This window comes from Schistocerca serialis, chromosome 5 (genome assembly GCF_023864345.2).
Source record: "Schistocerca serialis cubense isolate TAMUIC-IGC-003099 chromosome 5, iqSchSeri2.2, whole genome shotgun sequence".
Taxonomy (NCBI): Eukaryota; Metazoa; Arthropoda; class Insecta; order Orthoptera; family Acrididae; genus Schistocerca; species Schistocerca serialis.
Genome location: NC_064642.1, coordinates 559,289,775 through 559,308,042, shown reverse-complemented (window position 1 = coordinate 559,308,042; position 18,268 = coordinate 559,289,775). Strand labels below are relative to the sequence as shown.

Sequence of the window (18,268 nt, the reverse complement as noted above, 5' to 3'; positions counted from 1 at the left end):
TACATTTGTTGGTGGTTAAGTAATTGGTTTTTGGGGTCTATTTTTCTCGAGTTGTAATGTTTTGTGTATTTATTGTGTACTGAATGTGTTTTAATTTACATAGGAATGTTTGAATTTTTGAGGTATTGTAATCTTGGTTTAGTTTTTTCTAGTTGTAGGTGGTTTTTTTCGTATCAATAGTTATGGTTGCTGTTACACTGCTGATACAGCCAGAATTTAGAACACATATCAATATCATTTAACTCTGATTTCATTAGGTTCAATGACGAGTTTTTAACATTAATTCAATACAGGTAACCATATCTTTCAGCATATTCACCATCTACTTTTATAAAACTTTTTATATGCACCTTACGGATTGGAAAATGTAAGTTCACAAGAGAATTATCTAATGGAAAGCCACAAAAATATAACCCACCTTTATCACAACTTGGAAATTTAGCTCAACTACACTTAAGTATGTTCAACTACGACAATATTATTTCTTAATCTACAATTGCTCAAAATTAAATGGGCAAGTTACTTATACAACAAAGATGATTATAAAAAGGACTGAAAAGAAAGAGAAAGAATTATCAGAAGGGACCAATGGGTGAGATACCCTATCAGGAATCCTGTCACCATCTTTCTATCACAACACAGACAAGATAAAAATGTGTGTCAGACCGAGATCTTTGAACAAATGTTTGGCTTCCTCATGTAGAAGTATTTTCTGAGGGTTATTTCTGGGTTCAAGTCTTCATTTTACAAATATTTTTATTTCGATGGCCAGATTAGTGTATAAGAGAAATTTTTCTGGAATTACAACAGCAACACAGGTGAAAGGCATAGGAAACACTACCTACACTCATAATTTCTTGAACTATAGTATGAAACAACTTACCTTAAGTGTGTATGGGATTACACAGTGGTCATTCCAGTAGAGTGGTTATTTATGTACATAGAAAGAATCAACACTGAAATGGCACACATTTCAAACAGTTGACGGGACTGTATCCTTATTCACCCACTGCAGTGGCCTCCATTGGTCTATAGCATTGTTAAATGAAATGTACTGGTGATTCTTATACAGCATTTGCTGCAATAAAATCACATAATGGTCACAGCACTCAGAGAACAAGCTACACGATGAAAGCAATGTACTGTATTATTTTCATGTATATAGCACACTGGTTCACGCAACGAACGAAACTTTTATGAGATTCATGATGAGACTCCTTCTTCATAATCATTCGAAAATAATTGTCCAATCCGCTCTGAATTAACACAGAGAAGCATCAGAGTACACAATAGCCGCATATTTCCTCAACCATACCACCGTCATGGGAGGACAATTGTATAATCCTGGAAAAAACGTAAAGCGTTGCACTAATAGGTGTTGGTGGTGTCAACAGCGATTACGAATCAAAACGCCGCTTGCACCGCTAAATAATGTTCACTACAGTTCCTTTAAACCTCAGTTATACAACACAAACATCATAGTTTACAAAGTAATATCTTTGAACCCGTATTGTCACCATCAACATTTTTATAAGTATCATCTATGGAAACACCAATGTTCATATAGTATAGTACATTAATGGAGGGTAGACCTGGTTCATTACAAAATAATGATCTCTGGAAATGTAGGATATCGGTGACCAGAGATATTTGCCATTCGATTTCGAATTTGTTGATATTGTGAACGAAGAGTGAGGGGAAGATCTTAAGTACGTATTGAATGTATGTATCTATAAAACGAAAGCATTGTATTGTGAACGTACCCCGGCGTTTTGAGATATTCTGCAGGTACAAAAACGATTTAAGGTAATTAGTAATGTGGGAACGTACCATTGCCGGTTAAAGTGTAATAATGTGACCTTATTTAGTTGTTAAACGAGCGACTTATTTAGTGTGCTAACGGTTTGTATCTTTTATTTATTATTTGTCAGTTGTGTCTCAGCTGTAAAGGCCTATTTTGAAAGTTTCCATGCAAAAACACTTGTGGTTGAACGTTTAATATACGTATTTCTTCTTAGTTCATGAATTTTTTCTCAGGGAAAAATGACAGAATCCCGAACGGAATTCAAACTGAAGACCCCTCCAGAAGATGCCATTTCTTCAGTCAAGTTTGGACCAAATTCAGCGCAGTTTTTACTCGTATCGTCATGGGATTCAACGGTCCGTCTTTACGACGTTATAACCAATACTATGAGGTTGAAATATTCACATGACAATGCCGTACTCGATGTTTGCTTTCAGGTGAGACAGCGCCGATAGTATAGTGCACATCTTACAATGCATACTCCTGTAAAATTGTTGGAAGTGTTTTGATTCTTGTTACAATAATGGTGTTAAATGTTTTTATTCACAATTATTTACTACAGGGGGAAACATTTTGCATGTGCAACCAGCTGTTGTGTAATATGTATACATTTTGTAGCAGCAAAACGTGTATGATTGAGATTGGTCCAACATCATATACAAGTAATGTGGGTGTAGGCCTACAGTAATTTTTGTACGTAGATAAAGGTAACCAGCTATGGCCATACACTTCTCGTGTAAATTCTTTGTAGTAAAATTAAATGGTAGTGAGTGATGCTACACAGATGCTGCATTGTTGGCCCTGGCTTTTACTGTAAACCAGTAGTCTGATGTTTGCGTCATCGTACCAGAAAGTACTGCATTTTCTTCTTCTCGAGAGCAATGGGATGTGATGAGCATAGTTGTGGAGTTAGATTGCATTGGGAAGAGGATCAGTTTGTGGGAGAGCGAGCTCTCTGTCCCTTACTGTTTCTCTTGACTAGATCCTAACCATTTTTGTGCTTCAAATCAGGTAGGCCTGCTTATAAATATAACTGTAGTTTCAAGTAGTGGTCTGCAGTAGACTAAGAACAGTGTAAAAGTTATATCTACATACATACTCTGCAAGCCATCACATGGCATATCACAGATATACCTTGCACCATTGTTAGTTATTTCTTATCTGTTCCGCTTACAAATGGTGTGAGAATAAAATATATGCCTCTGCATAACTCGAAAAATATCTAATCTTCATGGTCCTTATAGGCTCATATTGCTTCGCAACAGTATTAATGCTGTATTCAAATGTTATGGGGATTTTTGTTTTGTTAGTAGTTTTGATGTTGTGTTACTTGAGCTAAATATAAGGCTGGAGCTGTATTATATGTGCATAATATGCATGGAAATAGACGGTGGAGACTTATTGGTTATTTATAGGTTTTGGAATTTACCTTGCAGTTTTAGTTTTCACAGTGAAAAGTACATTAAACATGGAAGGGCATGTTTAAATATGGCAGTGGCTTAAACATTAGACTTCGCTACAGGTCAGTCCTTCACCACAACCTTATTTGGCTTTCACGTTTATTGGCTTCGCCAACTTGCATCCAGATTATCATGTTTCAACCTAACCTAAACCTCGGGCTACACTACAGATCAGCAACCACCACTTATTCTACTACAGAGAAACAGGTATGGTAGGTTGCCACATCGTTCACTGTTGCCATTGCAGTATTGGTTCATGTAGTATTGGAAAATGCTACATAGTGTTCCCAAGCATTTTCCTTATTTTATGTATGAGATATATGCTTAATATCTATCAAAATACTCTTGGGGATTTGTGTATCGTCTAATCCAGCTTTTCTGAATTTACCATGCAGTTTTAGTTTTTAAAACGAAAGTTGTTAAATTTGGTGTGATTGTAGACATCTGGCTACAGTACTAGTCTGTCCAACCTTTCTTTCATGGTCACTGAACCTAGACCTCAAGCTAAGCCACAGAGCAATCTTGTCACCAAAATAAAGATTTCTGATGGAGCTACTATCATACATAAGCTAATTATTGTGTGACCACTTAAGTTAGAAGTAACCAGAGACAAAACGGCACTTATGCAGTTTAGCAGGTACGGAAAAAATTTATCAATTTTTTTCAAAATTTGATCGATTATAGTCAAATTTGGCTAAACTGCATAAGTGCCGAACAATTTATGCAGTTTAGCAGGTACGGAAAAAAATTTTTCATTCCAAATGTATCTGGCTTGGAGAGCTTTGTGGGTGAATATGTAAAGTTTGTTGGTGATTGTACTTTGTATTTTCATAAATAAAGTGATCTGTAGCGTAGCCCACTTGAGGTTAGGTTGGGAGTTATTTTTTTGGAATGCGGCCGCGGCAGCGGCCGCCTATGATTTGAAAATACTGATTAGTTAGTGTATTACGCAATGTTGCGTCATCGGCAGCGCCGCGCTTATCGGGCAGAAGATATCGCCGACGGTCAAGGGAAAATGAAAATGGATGTTATATTCGAAATCAGCGCATCAGAATTCACTATATCGACAAAATATTGAAAAATAAAAATTTTTTTAAATAATTTAAAACAATTTTTTTGATGTAAATAATTGACTGGGGGGAATATAAATATCATATTCGTAATCAGCGTATCAAATTTGACTATAATCGATCAAATTTTGAAAAAAATTGATAAATTTTTTCCGTACCTGCTAAACTGCATAAGTGCCGACAAAACACCAACAGGCCAAAATATTCAAACTTTAGGGGCTGATTCCTCAAGAAATGTTGACACTGTTGAAAGACTTTCTATCCATTTGAGAACCCTCTGTAATCTTTTCCTTAGAAGTGTGTAGCTGTCTAGCAACTACTACATTTTTGGAACTTTATGGACATAAACTTCACTCAGTGTGTTTTGATGTTGTGTTCCTTGAGTAAATGTAAGGCTGGAGTTGCCTATATATTAGTTGCACCAACTAACAAGTGCATATTAATCTCACATTTTCAGGTGACCTCATCAGCTTGTGTTGTGGGCTTATGACAAATATAATTATCTGAACTCTCCCCCAAATTGTCTGTCGCTTTAGAGCAGTAGGTTACTGCCCAAGATAGGCCAACACTCAGGAATGGTACAACCATCTACTCCCCTTTGGGGATGATAAATGCATCATTTCGCTGCACGACTTCCACCCACTCCACCTCCCCCATAAGTCATGAAATTTGAAGTTGCTCATGTTAAAATATGGCGATTATTAATTTATAATGAATATGAGATTAAATTTTCGTTGTTGAGCACTTACAATAACTGTTACATTACAGAGTTTGGCTGCAGTGAGTGTTTGTTATCGGTAAACATCTGTACACTTTGTGTCAACTGTCTTATGTTTACGACTGCTGCCAACTCTAGTGATCTGACAGCCGTAGCATGTCGAACTCGTGTTGTGTGTCAGCTGAAAAGTAAACAGCATAACGAGTGTGTTTGAACACGAACAACTCTGATATGCTTTCATATAAGCCTGTTACTTCCGTGTGTAATTTATACCATAGCTGATTATCATCAGTGTGCATGCATGTCTCAAGTGGCTTCATTGTACAGCAGACAGACAATATTCCCCCTTTTATTTCCCTCCTCAGAGTGGGGACAAAATCCTCCTTCATGCTTTTTCCACATCTCTCAATTCAGTGGTGAAAGCTTAACTTATCATTGACTACTTAGACTTCTGTCAATATCTTCGGAGTGGAACTGTGGTGTCTGAGACCAGTAAAACTTGAAATAAAAGAAACATGACTTAAACATGATGATGATTACCAAAAACTTGAACACTTGTAATGCTTTACACTTTAAAGTGACTCAAGAGTTCAAGTTGTAGTGATGTAACAATAATATAACCCTAAACGACAGCAAGGGAGGTAATAGGGTGTACTTGCCTCCTGAATTCTGGAAATCTTTTATGCGTACATTAAGTTAATAACTTCAATTGTCTGTGATGTAATATGATTTTTGTGTCGCCTATTCAATTTAGTTCTTATAGCACAGCATGTCTCAAAACTGAGCACCCCACCCTCGGGAAAAATTTCTAAGCGCCCATCAGTATGTCTAACACATAGGTTGTTATATATAAAAACAAAGATGAGGTGACTTACCGAACAAAAACGTTGGCAGGTCGATAGACACACAAACAAACACAAACATACACACAAAATTCAAGCTTTCGCAACAAACTGTTGCCTCATCAGGAAAGAGGGAAGGAGAGGGGAAGACGAAAGGAAGTGCGTTTTAAGGGAGAGGGTAAGGAGTCATTCCAATCCCGGGAGCGGAAAGACCTACCTTAGGGGGAAAAAAGGACAGGTATACACTCGCACACACGCACATATCCATCCACACATACAGACACAAGCAGACATATGTCGGAACTGACATCTCTGCCCAAACTCTTTGCCTTTACAAATGTCTGCTTGTGTCTGTGTATGTTTGGATGGATATGTGTGTGTGTGCGAGTGTATACCTGTCCTTTTTTCCCCCTAAGGTAAGTCTTTCCGCTCCCGGGATTGGAATGACTCCTTACCCTCTCCCTTAAAACCCATATCCTTTTGTCTTTCCTTCTCCTTCCCTCTTTCCTGACGAGGCAACCATAGGTTGCGAAAGCTAGAATTTTGTGTGTATGTTTGTGTTTGTTTGTTTGTGTGTCTATCGACCTGCCAGCGCTTTTGTTTGGTAAGTTTCATCATCTTTCTTTTTTTATTTTTATATATATATATATATATATATATATATATATATATATATATATATATATATATATATATATATATATTTTCCACGTGGGAAAAATTATATATAAAAACAAAGATGAGGTGACTTACCGAACAAAAGCGCTGGCAGGTCGATAGACACACAAACAAACACAAACATACACACAAAATTCAAGCTTTCGCAACAAACTGTTGCCTCATCAGGAAAGAGGGAAGGAGAGGGGAAGACGAAAGGAAGTGGGTTTTAAAGGAGAGGGTAAGGAGTCATTCCAATCCCGGGAGCGGAAAGACTTACCTTAGGGGGAAAAAAGGACAGGTATACACTCGCACACACGCACATATCCATCCACACATACAGACACAAGCAGACATATTTAAAGACAAAGAGTTTGGGCAGAGATGTCAGTCGAGGCAGAAGTGTAGAGGCAAAGAAGTTGTTGAAAGACAGGTGAGGTATGAGTGGCGGCAACTTGAAATTAGCGGAGATTGAGGCCTGGCGGATGACGAGAAGAGAGGATATACTGAAGGGCAAGTTCCCATCTCCGGAGTTCGGATAGGTTGGTGTTGGTGGGAAGTATCCAGATAACCCGGACGGTGTAACACTGTGCCAAGATGTGCTGGCCGTGCACCAAGGCATGTTTAGCCACAGGGTGATCCTCATTACCAACAAACACTGTCTGCCTGTGTCCATTCATGCGAATGGACAGTTTGTTGCTGGTCATTCCCACATAGAATGCGTCACAGTGTAGGCAGGTCAGTTGGTAAATCACGTGGGTGCTTTCACACGTGGCTCTGCCTTTGATCGTGTACACCTTCCGGGTTACAGGACTGGAGTAGGTGGTGGTGGGAGGGTGCATGGGACAGGTTTTGCATCGGCGGCAGTTACAAGGATAGGAGCCAGAGGGTAGGGAAGGTGGTTTGGGGATTTCATAGGGATGAACTAACAGGTTACGAAGGTTAGGTGGACGGCGGAAAGACACTCTTGGAGGAGTGGGGAGGATTTCATGAAGGATGGATCTCATTTCAGGGCAGGATTTGAGGAAGTCGTATCCCTGCTGGAGAGCCACATTCAGAGTCTGGTCCAGTCCCGGAAAGTATCCTGTCACAAGTGGGGCACTTTTGTGGTTCTTCTGTGGGGGATTCTGGGTTTGAGGGGACGAGGAAGTGGCTCTGGTTATTTGCTTCTGTACCAGGTCGGGAGGGTAGTTGCGGGATGCGAAAGCTGTTTTCAGGTTGTTGGTGTAATGATTCAGGGATTCCGGACTGGAGCAGATTCGTTTGCCACGAAGACCTAGGCTATAGGGAAGGGACCGTTTGATGTGGAATGGGTGGCAGCTGTCATAATGGAGGTACTGTTGCTTGTTGGTGGGTTTGATGTGGACGGACGTGTGAAGTTGGCCATTGGACAGGTGGAGGTCAACGTCAAGGAAAGTGGCATGGGATTTGGAGTAGGACCAGGTGAAACTGATGGAACAAAAGGAGTTGAGGTTGGAGAGGAAATTCTGGAGTTCTTCTTCACTGTGAGTCCAGATCATGAAGATGTCATCAATAAATCTGTACCAAACTTTGGGTTGGCAGACTTGGGTAACCAAGAAGGCTTCCTCTAAGCGACCCATGAATAGGTTGGCGTACGAGGGGGCCATCCTGGTACCCATGGCTGTTCCCTTTAGTTGTTGGTATGTCTGGCCTTCAAAAGTGAAGAAGTTGTGGGTCAGGATGAAGCTGGCTAAGGTGATGAGGAAAGAGGTCTTAGGTAGGGTGGCAGGTGATCGGCGTGAAAGGAAATGCTCCATCGCAGCGAGGCCCTGGACGTGCGGAATATTTGTGTATAAGGACGTGGCATCAATGGTTACAAGGATGGTTTCCGGGGGTAACAGATTGGGTAAGGATTCCAGGCGTTCAAGGAAGTGGTTGGTGTCCTTGATGAAGGATGGGAGACTGCATGTAATGGGTTGAAGGTGTTGATCTACGTAGGCAGAGATACGTTCTGTGGGGGCTTGGTAACCAGCTACAATGGGGCGGCCGGGATGATTGGGTTTGTGAATTTTAGGAAGTAGGTAGAAGGTAGGGGTGCGGGGTGTCGGTGGGGTCAGGAGGTTGATGGAGTCAGGTGAAAGATTTTGTAGGGGGCCTAAGGTTCTGAGGATTCCTTGAAGCTCCGCCTGGACATCGGGAATGGGGTTACCTTGGCAAACTTTGTATGTGGTGTTGTCTGAAAGCTGACGCAGTCCCTCAGCCACATACTCCCGACGATCAAGTACCACGGTCGTGGAACCCTTGTCCGCCGGAAGAATGACGATGGATCGGTCAGCCTTCAGATCACGGATAGCCTGGGCTTCAGCAGTGGTGATGTTGGGTGTAGGATTAAGGTTTTTTAAGAAGGATTGAGATGCGAGGCTGGAAGTCAGAAATTCCTGGAAGGTTTGGAGAGGGTGATTTTGAGGAAGAGGAGGTGGGTCCCGCTGTGACGGAGGACGGAACTGTTCCAGGCAGGGTTCAATTTGGATGGTGTCTTGAGGAGTCGGATCATTAGGAGTAGGATTAGGATCATTTTTCTTCGTGGCAAAGTGATACTTCCAGCAGAGAGTACGAGTGTAGGACAGTAAATCTTTGACGAGGGCTGTTTGGTTGAATCTGGGAGTTGGGCTGAAGGTGAGGCCTTTGGATAGGACAGAGGTTTCGGATTGGGAGAGAGGTTTGGAGGTACGCTCGCATATTTTATTTTCTCAGGCTTGTCTGACATTTGGCATCACCCCCAAAGGCCTCACACTCAAAGTTCCCATCTCTGGCTGCAACCCTTCCTTCCATCAGTCCCTATACCAGTTCCAAACTGAACAATCCATTGCCCTCACCCACCTAATCCTTCACCTACACATCAACTCAGCCAATGAACACACCCGTCAACTCCTATCCTTAATAAAAGTCCTTAATCTTTCCTCTCCCACATCCACACCGGCTGTTCAGAGCATCCTCCTACAGGCCAACCGTAAATTAGAGCAGCATGCCACCCTCCACCTCAAAAAACTATCCAATCTCCTGGTTTCCCACCTCCGGAAAGGCAACTCACTCACCCTTCACAACCTTTCCAGCAAACCTCAACCTCCTCTCATTGCACACAAACCCAGTCTCTCCCATCTACTCAATCTCCCACTTCCAGCTCCACTCCCTCCAAAACCTCAAAATTCCGATCAACACAATCTGGAACCACAACACCCTAATTCAGTAGTTAACCTTTCCTCCAAACCTCTCTCCCAATCCGAAACCTCTGTCCTATCCAAAGGCCTCACCTTCAGCCCAACTCCCAGATTCAACCAAACAGCCCTCGTCAAAGATTTACTGTCCTACACTCGTACTCTCTGCTGGAAGTATCACTTTGCCACGAAGAAAAATGATCCTAATCCTACTCCTAATGATCCGACTCCTCAAGACACCATCCAAATTGAACCCTGCCTGGAACAGTTCCGTCCTCCGTCACAGCGGGACCAACCTCCTCTTCCTCAAAATCACCCTCTCCAAACCTTCCAGGAATTTCTGACTTCCAGCCTTGCATCTCAATCCTTCTTAAAAAACCTTAATCCTACACCCAACATCACCACTGCTGAAGCCCAGGCTATCCGTGATCTGAAGGCTGACCGATCCATCGTCATTCTTCCGGCGGACAAGGGTTCCACGACCGTGGTACTTGATCGTCGGGAGTATGTGGCTGAGGGACTGCGTCAGCTTTCAGACAACACCACATACAAAGTTTGCCAAGGTAACCCCATTCCCGATGTCCAGGCGGAGCTTCAAGGAATCCTCAGAACCTTAGGCCCCCTACAAAATCTTTCACCTGACTCCATCAACCTCCTGACCCCACCGACACCCCGCACCCCTACCTTCTACCTACTTCCTAAAATTCACAAACCCAATCATCCCGGCCGCCCCATTGTAGCTGGTTACCAAGCCCCCACAGAACGTATCTCTGCCTACGTAGATCAACACCTTCAACCCATTACATGCAGTCTCCCATCCTTCATCAAGGACACCAACCACTTCCTTGAACGCCTGGAATCCTTACCCAATCTGTTACCCCCGGAAACCATCCTTGTAACCATTGATGCCACGTCCTTATACACAAATATTCCGCACGTCCAGGGCCTCGCTGCGATGGAGCATTTCCTTTCACGCCGATCACCTGCCACCCTACCTAAGACCTCTTTCCTCATCACCTTAGCCAGCTTCATCCTGACCCACAACTTCTTCACTTTTGAAGGCCAGACATACCAACAACTAAAGGGAACAGCCATGGGTACCAGGATGGCCCCCTCGTACGCCAACCTATTCATGGGTCGCTTAGAGGAAGCCTTCTTGGTTACCCAAGTCTGCCAACCCAAAGTTTGGTACAGATTTATTGATGACATCTTCATGATCTGGACTCACAGTGAAGAAGAACTCCAGAATTTCCTCTCCAACCTCAACTCCTTTGGTTCCATCAGTTTCACCTGGTCCTACTCCAAATCCCATGCCACTTTCCTTGACGTTGACCTCCACCTGTCCAATGGCCAACTTCACACGTCCGTCCACATCAAACCCACCAACAAGCAACAGTACCTCCATTATGACAGCTGCCACCCATTCCACATCAAACGGTCCCTTCCCTACAGCCTAGGTCTTCGTGGCAAACGAATCTGCTCCAGTCCGGAATCCCTGAATCATTACACCAACAACCTGAAAACAGCTTTCGCATCCCGCAACTACCCTCCCGACCTGGTACAGAAGCAAATAACCAGAGCCACTTCCTCGTCCCCTCAAACCCAGAATCCCCCACAGAAGAACCACAAAAGTGCCCCACTTGTGACAGGATACTTTCCGGGACTGGACCAGACTCTGAATGTGGCTCTCCAGCAGGGATACGACTTCCTCAAATCCTGCCCTGAAATGAGATCCATCCTTCATGAAATCCTCCCCACTCCTCCAAGAGTGTCTTTCCGCCGTCCACCTAACCTTCGTAACCTGTTAGTTCATCCCTATGAAATCCCCAAACCACCTTCCCTACCCTCTGGCTCCTATCCTTGTAACTGCCGCCGATGCAAAACCTGTCCCATGCACCCTCCCACCACCACCTACTCCAGTCCTGTAACCCGGAAGGTGTACACGATCAAAGGCAGAGCCACGTGTGAAAGCACCCACGTGATTTACCAACTGACCTGCCTACACTGTGACGCATTCTATGTGGGAATGACCAGCAACAAACTGTCCATTCGCATGAATGGACACAGGCAGACAGTGTTTGTTGGTAATGAGGATCACCCTGTGGCTAAACATGCCTTGGTGCACGGCCAGCACATCTTGGCACAGTGTTACACCGTCCGGGTTATCTGGATACTTCCCACCAACACCAACCTATCCGAACTCCGGAGATGGGAACTTGCCCTTCAGTATATCCTCTCTTCTCGTCATCCGCCAGGCCTCAATCTCCGCTAATTTCAAGTTGCCGCCACTCATACCTCACCTGTCTTTCAACAACTTCTTTGCCTCTACACTTCTGCCTCGACTGACATCTCTGCCCAAACTCTTTGTCTTTAAATATGTCTGCTTGTGTCTGTATGTGTGGATGGATATGTGCGTGTGTGCGAGTGTATACCTGTCCTTTTTTCCCCCTAAGGTAAGTCTTTCCGCTCCCGGGATTGGAATGACTCCTTACCCTCTCCTTTAAAACCCACTTCCTTTCGTCTTCCCCTCTCCTTCCCTCTTTCCTGATGAGGCAACAGTTTGTTGCGAAAGCTTGAATTTTGTGTGTATGTTTGTGTTTGTTTGTGTGTCTATCGACCTGCCAGCGCTTTTGTTCGGTAAGTCACCTCATCTTTGTTTTTTTTATATATATATATATATATTTTTTTTTTTTTTTCCACATGGGGTGTTGTCAACTGGGGCAGTCGCTTGCTGTGTTCTCTCCCGGAGCTCTGCTACATCACGGGGTAGAAGCAGTACATACACCGAATCTCTATTGTGTCCCCACAGAAAAAGCCACAATGAGTGAGATCTGATGATCGCGGAGGTCATTTCATGAAACAGCTGTCCCTTTCTGTAGCATGGCCGCCATGTTTGCGACTAGTGCTGACTATCCGCAAATTACCAAACTACGCTGTGGCGGTATACATGAAAAAAACAACATGTGTAACATTGGCGTGGAATACTTCAGTTGACTTAGATAGGTTGCATCCTGTACTTCTGTTGACCTATGTAGTATGCTGGTACTAAGGCGAAAAAAGCGACATACCTGAAATTTGTATTCTGTACTTCAGTTGACCTACACAGTGCAGTATACGAATCAGTTGCAGAGGAAACAGCAATTGGAACGACTCACAATCAGACAAAGGTATAATTTGAAATGTGTACGCAAATGATTTATAATTACCACAAGCAACATAAGCATACACAATATCTACCTCAATAACACATTTATTAATTTTTTATGTACAGTTATGATACTTTGCCACAGAACATTTGTGATTTATTTTCTATGGCTCAGAAATAAACAAACTAATATTTATGACTAAAATTTGACATCATTGGTCAAAGCCGATGAATTGGATCTCATTCTTCAATTGACCCAAAAACTGGAATCACCTTAGAGAAAGTAGTGAAGATACATCAGAAATACAGGAAGCTTCGTGTCTCAAGCTGACGTAGTCAGTCCAGAAAATAGTGAAGATTGTGTTGACTGATTTGAAATATCAAGCAACATATGGGTAACTATGAGGAGAAAAAAAGCATTTAAAGTGGACTGTCACATAATGTGTAATTTGTAGGTGCTATATACTCTTTAAGTTTTGGAGCAATGTACATCAACATAAAAGATCATGACAATTTCTCTACTGCAGTGATTTCATTTCCATTCACTTGTATGAGAATTTCAGTAAATGCAACCTGTATTTCAATTCTAAATGTTGAAATGTTAAGTCATTCCAGGTGCTATTATTTTGGGATTGTGATCTGTATGACTATCTTGTACTCGAACAGAACTAACACCTCCCCTCCCGAAGAAAAAAATTATCTACACCCTTGGATTTGTTTAACAACATTCAGTTCCTGAAGTCTCATTTCTTCATTACTCTGAACAATACATAAGAAAAGTGCTTTTGTTATTCTACTTTTATTTTTACAACATCTTCATTTGGTAGATTCTTCTATTACTGTATATATCCTAACATCAGAAATGACAGATACAGCACAAAATCATAACACGTTTTGCCATTGTACTTACAGTAAAACTGTCTGGAGATGGCTGCTATAATGCCTGTGACTCGATGTTAACTCCTTGCCGATGTAGTCACTAACGCACGATGATCTAGTTGTAGTGTACTGCAATGGGATCAAGGTATAACAGAACTTGGAGCAGAAGATAGAGCCCACAATATTAACAAGGTCACAGCCAGACACAATGTGGTGTTCATAGAACTACATGATCAGCCCCTGTGTCATGTGTGCCGGAACCAGCCCACTGCGCATCACCCCAGCTAACACGAGGACGTCTGAAGAGGTGCTGCTTCCATAATCAACTCTCCCATACACCAGCAGGTGGGGACATCACATGTCTACGGCAATGTGATTGACAGATCTGCTGTCTTGGACATTGCCCCACTTCAGTCATTTTGACGTCAACCCGGAAAATGGCTCTTTCCTAGCGTATGCCAGTCTTTGGTATGTCTGTGATGCTGTCTCCACCAGGCCACGAACCAACAATCACTGCATGAGGGCCCAGCCATGGAGCCTGGATTCTGTCTATCTGCTGCATCTCCATCCAGACTCCTGCCACTTCCAACCACCACTTAGCGGTGGTAGTAGGGTCACCGCTGCTCTCCATGAGGAATGCCTCTGTTAGCATGTCCATACAGGCATGCTCTAATTTGAGGATTATCGACAGTGTGTCCATTTCATATACTTTGTGTGCTTGCGGTTGTCAGTAGTCTTCTGTCAATTGACTTGCTGCATTCATCACTTATTCCTCCACCCACCTCCAGCAGAGAGCTACTCGCCCACACCTTATAACACACCCACGATACTCATGTCACAAGACCCAATGGAGCTGGAAACGGTCATCCAACAGAGATTAGAATGGAATGGAATGAAATGAAGCAAGCTGTGGCAGTAGCCCAAGTTTTCAAATAAGTGCTGAGTTTATCTTTTTTTCTCCTGTAAAGGTGTGTATTTTCCTTCATTTTCTATACTGGTACATTACACACTAGGGGTGGTAGTGCTGAACAAAATGTTTGTCAGTATCAGTGAGAAAGTAACAATCCAAGGGGCAATTCAACATTTTGTTGATGAGGTAGTGAAGATTAGAGCTGGTAATGAAGCTTTGAGCGGGTAAGTAAATTGTTTGACAGATAAAAGAAAGGAAGGGCCGCCTTAAGACATGTCTCCATCCGCCCTTGATGCTAACACTGCCTCATTTGTGGGCCCATTTTCAGGTAAATGTGGGGAAGATGTTCGTGTTTTTATGCAAGACTGATGAACGGTTGTTAAGTGTAGCTTATTTAAAATTGGTAGGAGATCCTAGAACAAATGTAATGTGAAACACCTTGAGGTGTTATCGTGAACAACTTTATGGTGTAGCTTAGAAGCTTGGAGAATCACTAGAGGCTTTTGTGGGCTACATCAGACTAATCATTGTTAATTTGTATGGAGTGGTGCTCATGTCAGTATGCCATTTGCTAGGAGATCGAAAAACATGCGTTTGATACATGTTTGCAGGGTCTGCCTTCCAAAATGTCGCAAAAAGTGCACAGGGTGTTCCTGTAGACCTTGGTCGGAGCAATGGTGTCACAGTGAATTTGAGATTGATTCAGTGACAAGACCAAAGGAGAAGTGGGTAGTGTTAAATGCAGAGATTGTATTTTATAAGTGTGGGTCTCCGGGCTATGTTCAGCCGTTTTGCAGCAAGCCACAATGTCAGATGTACAAGCAAGCAGGCAGGCCACTCTCTTCAGAAATGTCTGCAGATGCATAATTGTAATCAAAGTAACACTTACACCCCTGCGTTAAACAGAACAGGAGATGGTGTGACCACTGCAACACTACCAGTAACTTCTACTACAGGACACCCTGGTGGAAAATCATTGGCTGACATCTGTCTATTCAGCTATATAAAGAGAAGTTCGTGCAAGTTGTTGGATAAAGGATCATGGGTATCTGTGGCTAGCCAGTATTCAATGAATTTGAACACACCATGCTGTGCATTAAGTGGTGTGGTTGTTCATAATGTGCATTCTCTCTGTTCCACATTGTTGAGTTTCCAATTGAGAAAGAGATACTTCAGAGTATGGATGGAAGTTCTTCCTACTGTGGGCTATAGCTGTGACATCGTTCTGGGTCAGGACTTCCTGATTAAACATCATGCCAAATTTGATCTACAACAGTGCATGGTACAGCTGGATGGTACGTGTTCCATCCTGGTTTTACTGCTGGAAGAATGCAGCATACACCCAAGATGTCAGGTAAGCCATTTAAACTGTGTACATGGTCTGTTAGACTGAACTTGCAAGATATGATACTGAAAAGTGGAGGAAGGCTGAACTGGATGAACATAGGAGCTGATCCGCCAATTAATATTGTATGTGTGATTGATAATGAGGAACTGGATTGGGCCCAATGTTTACTACAACATAGTTTATCCTTTGTACAGGAGATTTATGATACCTAATTAATGCCTGTCAGTATTGCTAAATCTGATTCAGAGGTGGTGAGGCTATCGAAAGGTACACTCATAGATAACTTAGAAGTATTAGAAAATGAAATGGAAATTGATTTCAGTTTAGAACACCAGAAGCCAGGACAGTGTTGATTTAACTGCACTAAGGGAAATGGTGTCACATCTGAAAGAGTGTAATAGAGTAGATATGGAGAAGTTGTTGGAGGAATATGCAAGATTATTTAACCTGCCTGGACCATTGCCAGCTGTACCTGTGGTTCAACACAGAATTCACACTGGGAATGAGCTGCCTTTTTACTAGAAACTGTATTGAGTCTCATATTGCTCACAAACTGTGATGGAGGAATTTATCAATCAACAACTTTGGCATGGAATTATGAAAGAAAGTACTTGGTCATTATCAGCACTGGTAGTAATTGTGCCGACAAAGTCCTCGGATGGGAAAAGCACTTATAGGTTCTACTGCAATAACAGAAATTTCAGTGGTGCCCAGTGCATAGAGCTACAGGGGCAGAGATTGCTGAAAATAAAATGGTACACAATGCAACACATCAGGCCGTACTTTCTGGTTATTTGCAACCAGAACCACAACCATAAACACCAACTACTCATTAGTTTACCTACTGGACACACCAGTAGAGATTTTGCCTGAGGAAAAGCTGACTTACCTAAACACCTCATTAAGCCCAACCCTTCTGACTGCCTTAGACCAGATGATAGCAGCACAACATGGTTGGGTAACGATGGAACATCCACCTGATCATGTGAAGATGCATTGGGCCAAATGTTGCCACTGACTGACGACCATAGGGACCAGCATATCAGCCACTTGCATAATAGTGATAGTACTAAGTATTGTGTACTGCACCTCAGCCATCGAGTTGCCCAAATCTCACCTTTACCTCCCTTTAACGTGTGGGTCCATATTAGTCAATATTATCAGAGACCCACACATAGTGAGTGAAACAAAGTAGTAGAAGCAAAACTAGGGACTAGAGGCTTGGGAGTGAGCCAAGTGCTAGCATGATCAGTAAGAAAAAGAAGTGTAAATAGTGCTAAAGGTAAACTGACACTTGAAGTAAAAGTTGAAATGTGAGAGGCTTGTAATTATAAATGAACCAGTGACAGTGTTTCAGCCAGAATCTTGGATAGATTAGTTTCCATAGGAGGGAGGAATAGCAATGTGATAAAGTTATAACACAACTTGGAGAAGACTGAGACTGTAATGTTAACAGCACCACAGCAGGTGCTGGTCATTGGACTGCATGATAAGCTCCTGTGTCATGCATGCTGGAATGAGCCTGCCAGACATCACCTCTGCTAACACATCATCAGAAGAGGTGCAGCTTCTGCAGTTAATGCACCCACATGCCAGGGGGACAGGGACATCACGTGATACGGCAACGTATCTTACTGAACTGCCAGTCAAGCCGCGCCTTAGTCCTTGTGCATCGCCATCGATCCAGACATTGCGACATGACTCTGGAACGTGGCTCTCCAATAGCTGTCATTACTGAGAACACAGATATAAACTCCAGGTCCAGTGCATCTCATGGTTCATGACAGCTGCACCCTTCGATGATGCACAGCTTGCACCAAACATTGACACATGTATGACGCTGCCTCTTCCAAGCCACAAATCAATGACCGCTGCCTGAGAGCACAGCCCTGGCACCTGGACTCCGTGTAGCAGCTGCACCTCCATCTGACTTCCTGCTGTCACCTTGCAGTGGTAACAGCGTCACCCGCTACTGTCCATGAGGAATCCTGCGTTGCCATGTCCATGCTGGTGCACTTGAATCCGAGGCTCATTCCCTGTCGTCCTCAGTCTGCACGCTGAACTATGATTGAGGTTGTCTGTAAAGTGTTATGTTAGCTGATTGGCTGCATTTATCGCTCATTCCTCCATCCACCTCCAGCAGCAAGCTGTTCGCCCACACCATGTGTGTCGTCATTACATTACCAGTACCGAGTAATATGGTGCTGTGGGTAAGACACTGGACTCATATCCAGGAGAACAGTAATTCAGATCACCATC

At 42.8% G+C, this 18,268-nt stretch overlaps 2 protein-coding genes across 3 annotated transcripts in view; one reads left to right on the top strand and one right to left on the bottom strand.

Annotated features, from left to right (window-relative positions):
- The window catches only part of LOC126480929 (polycomb group RING finger protein 3), a 45,329-nt gene extending 43,813 nt beyond the window's left edge, over positions 1-1,516 (bottom strand). The window contains exon 1 of the mRNA XM_050104341.1: positions 884-1,516. The gene's annotated coding sequence lies outside the window, so the exon portion shown is untranslated. The remainder of the gene's footprint in view (positions 1-883) is intronic.
- Positions 1,517-1,650: 134 nt separating this feature from the next.
- The window catches only part of LOC126481543 (mitotic checkpoint protein BUB3), a 74,228-nt gene continuing 57,610 nt past the window's right edge, over positions 1,651-18,268 (top strand). The window contains exons 1-2 of one of the 2 annotated variants that reach the window (XM_050105371.1): positions 1,651-1,806; positions 2,038-2,241. In XM_050105371.1, coding sequence (XP_049961328.1) covers positions 2,044-2,241 — 198 coding nt within the window. In that variant the 5' untranslated portion in view covers positions 1,651-1,806; positions 2,038-2,043. The remainder of the gene's footprint in view (positions 1,807-2,037; positions 2,242-18,268) is intronic. The other variant, XM_050105372.1, reaches the window with a different exon arrangement.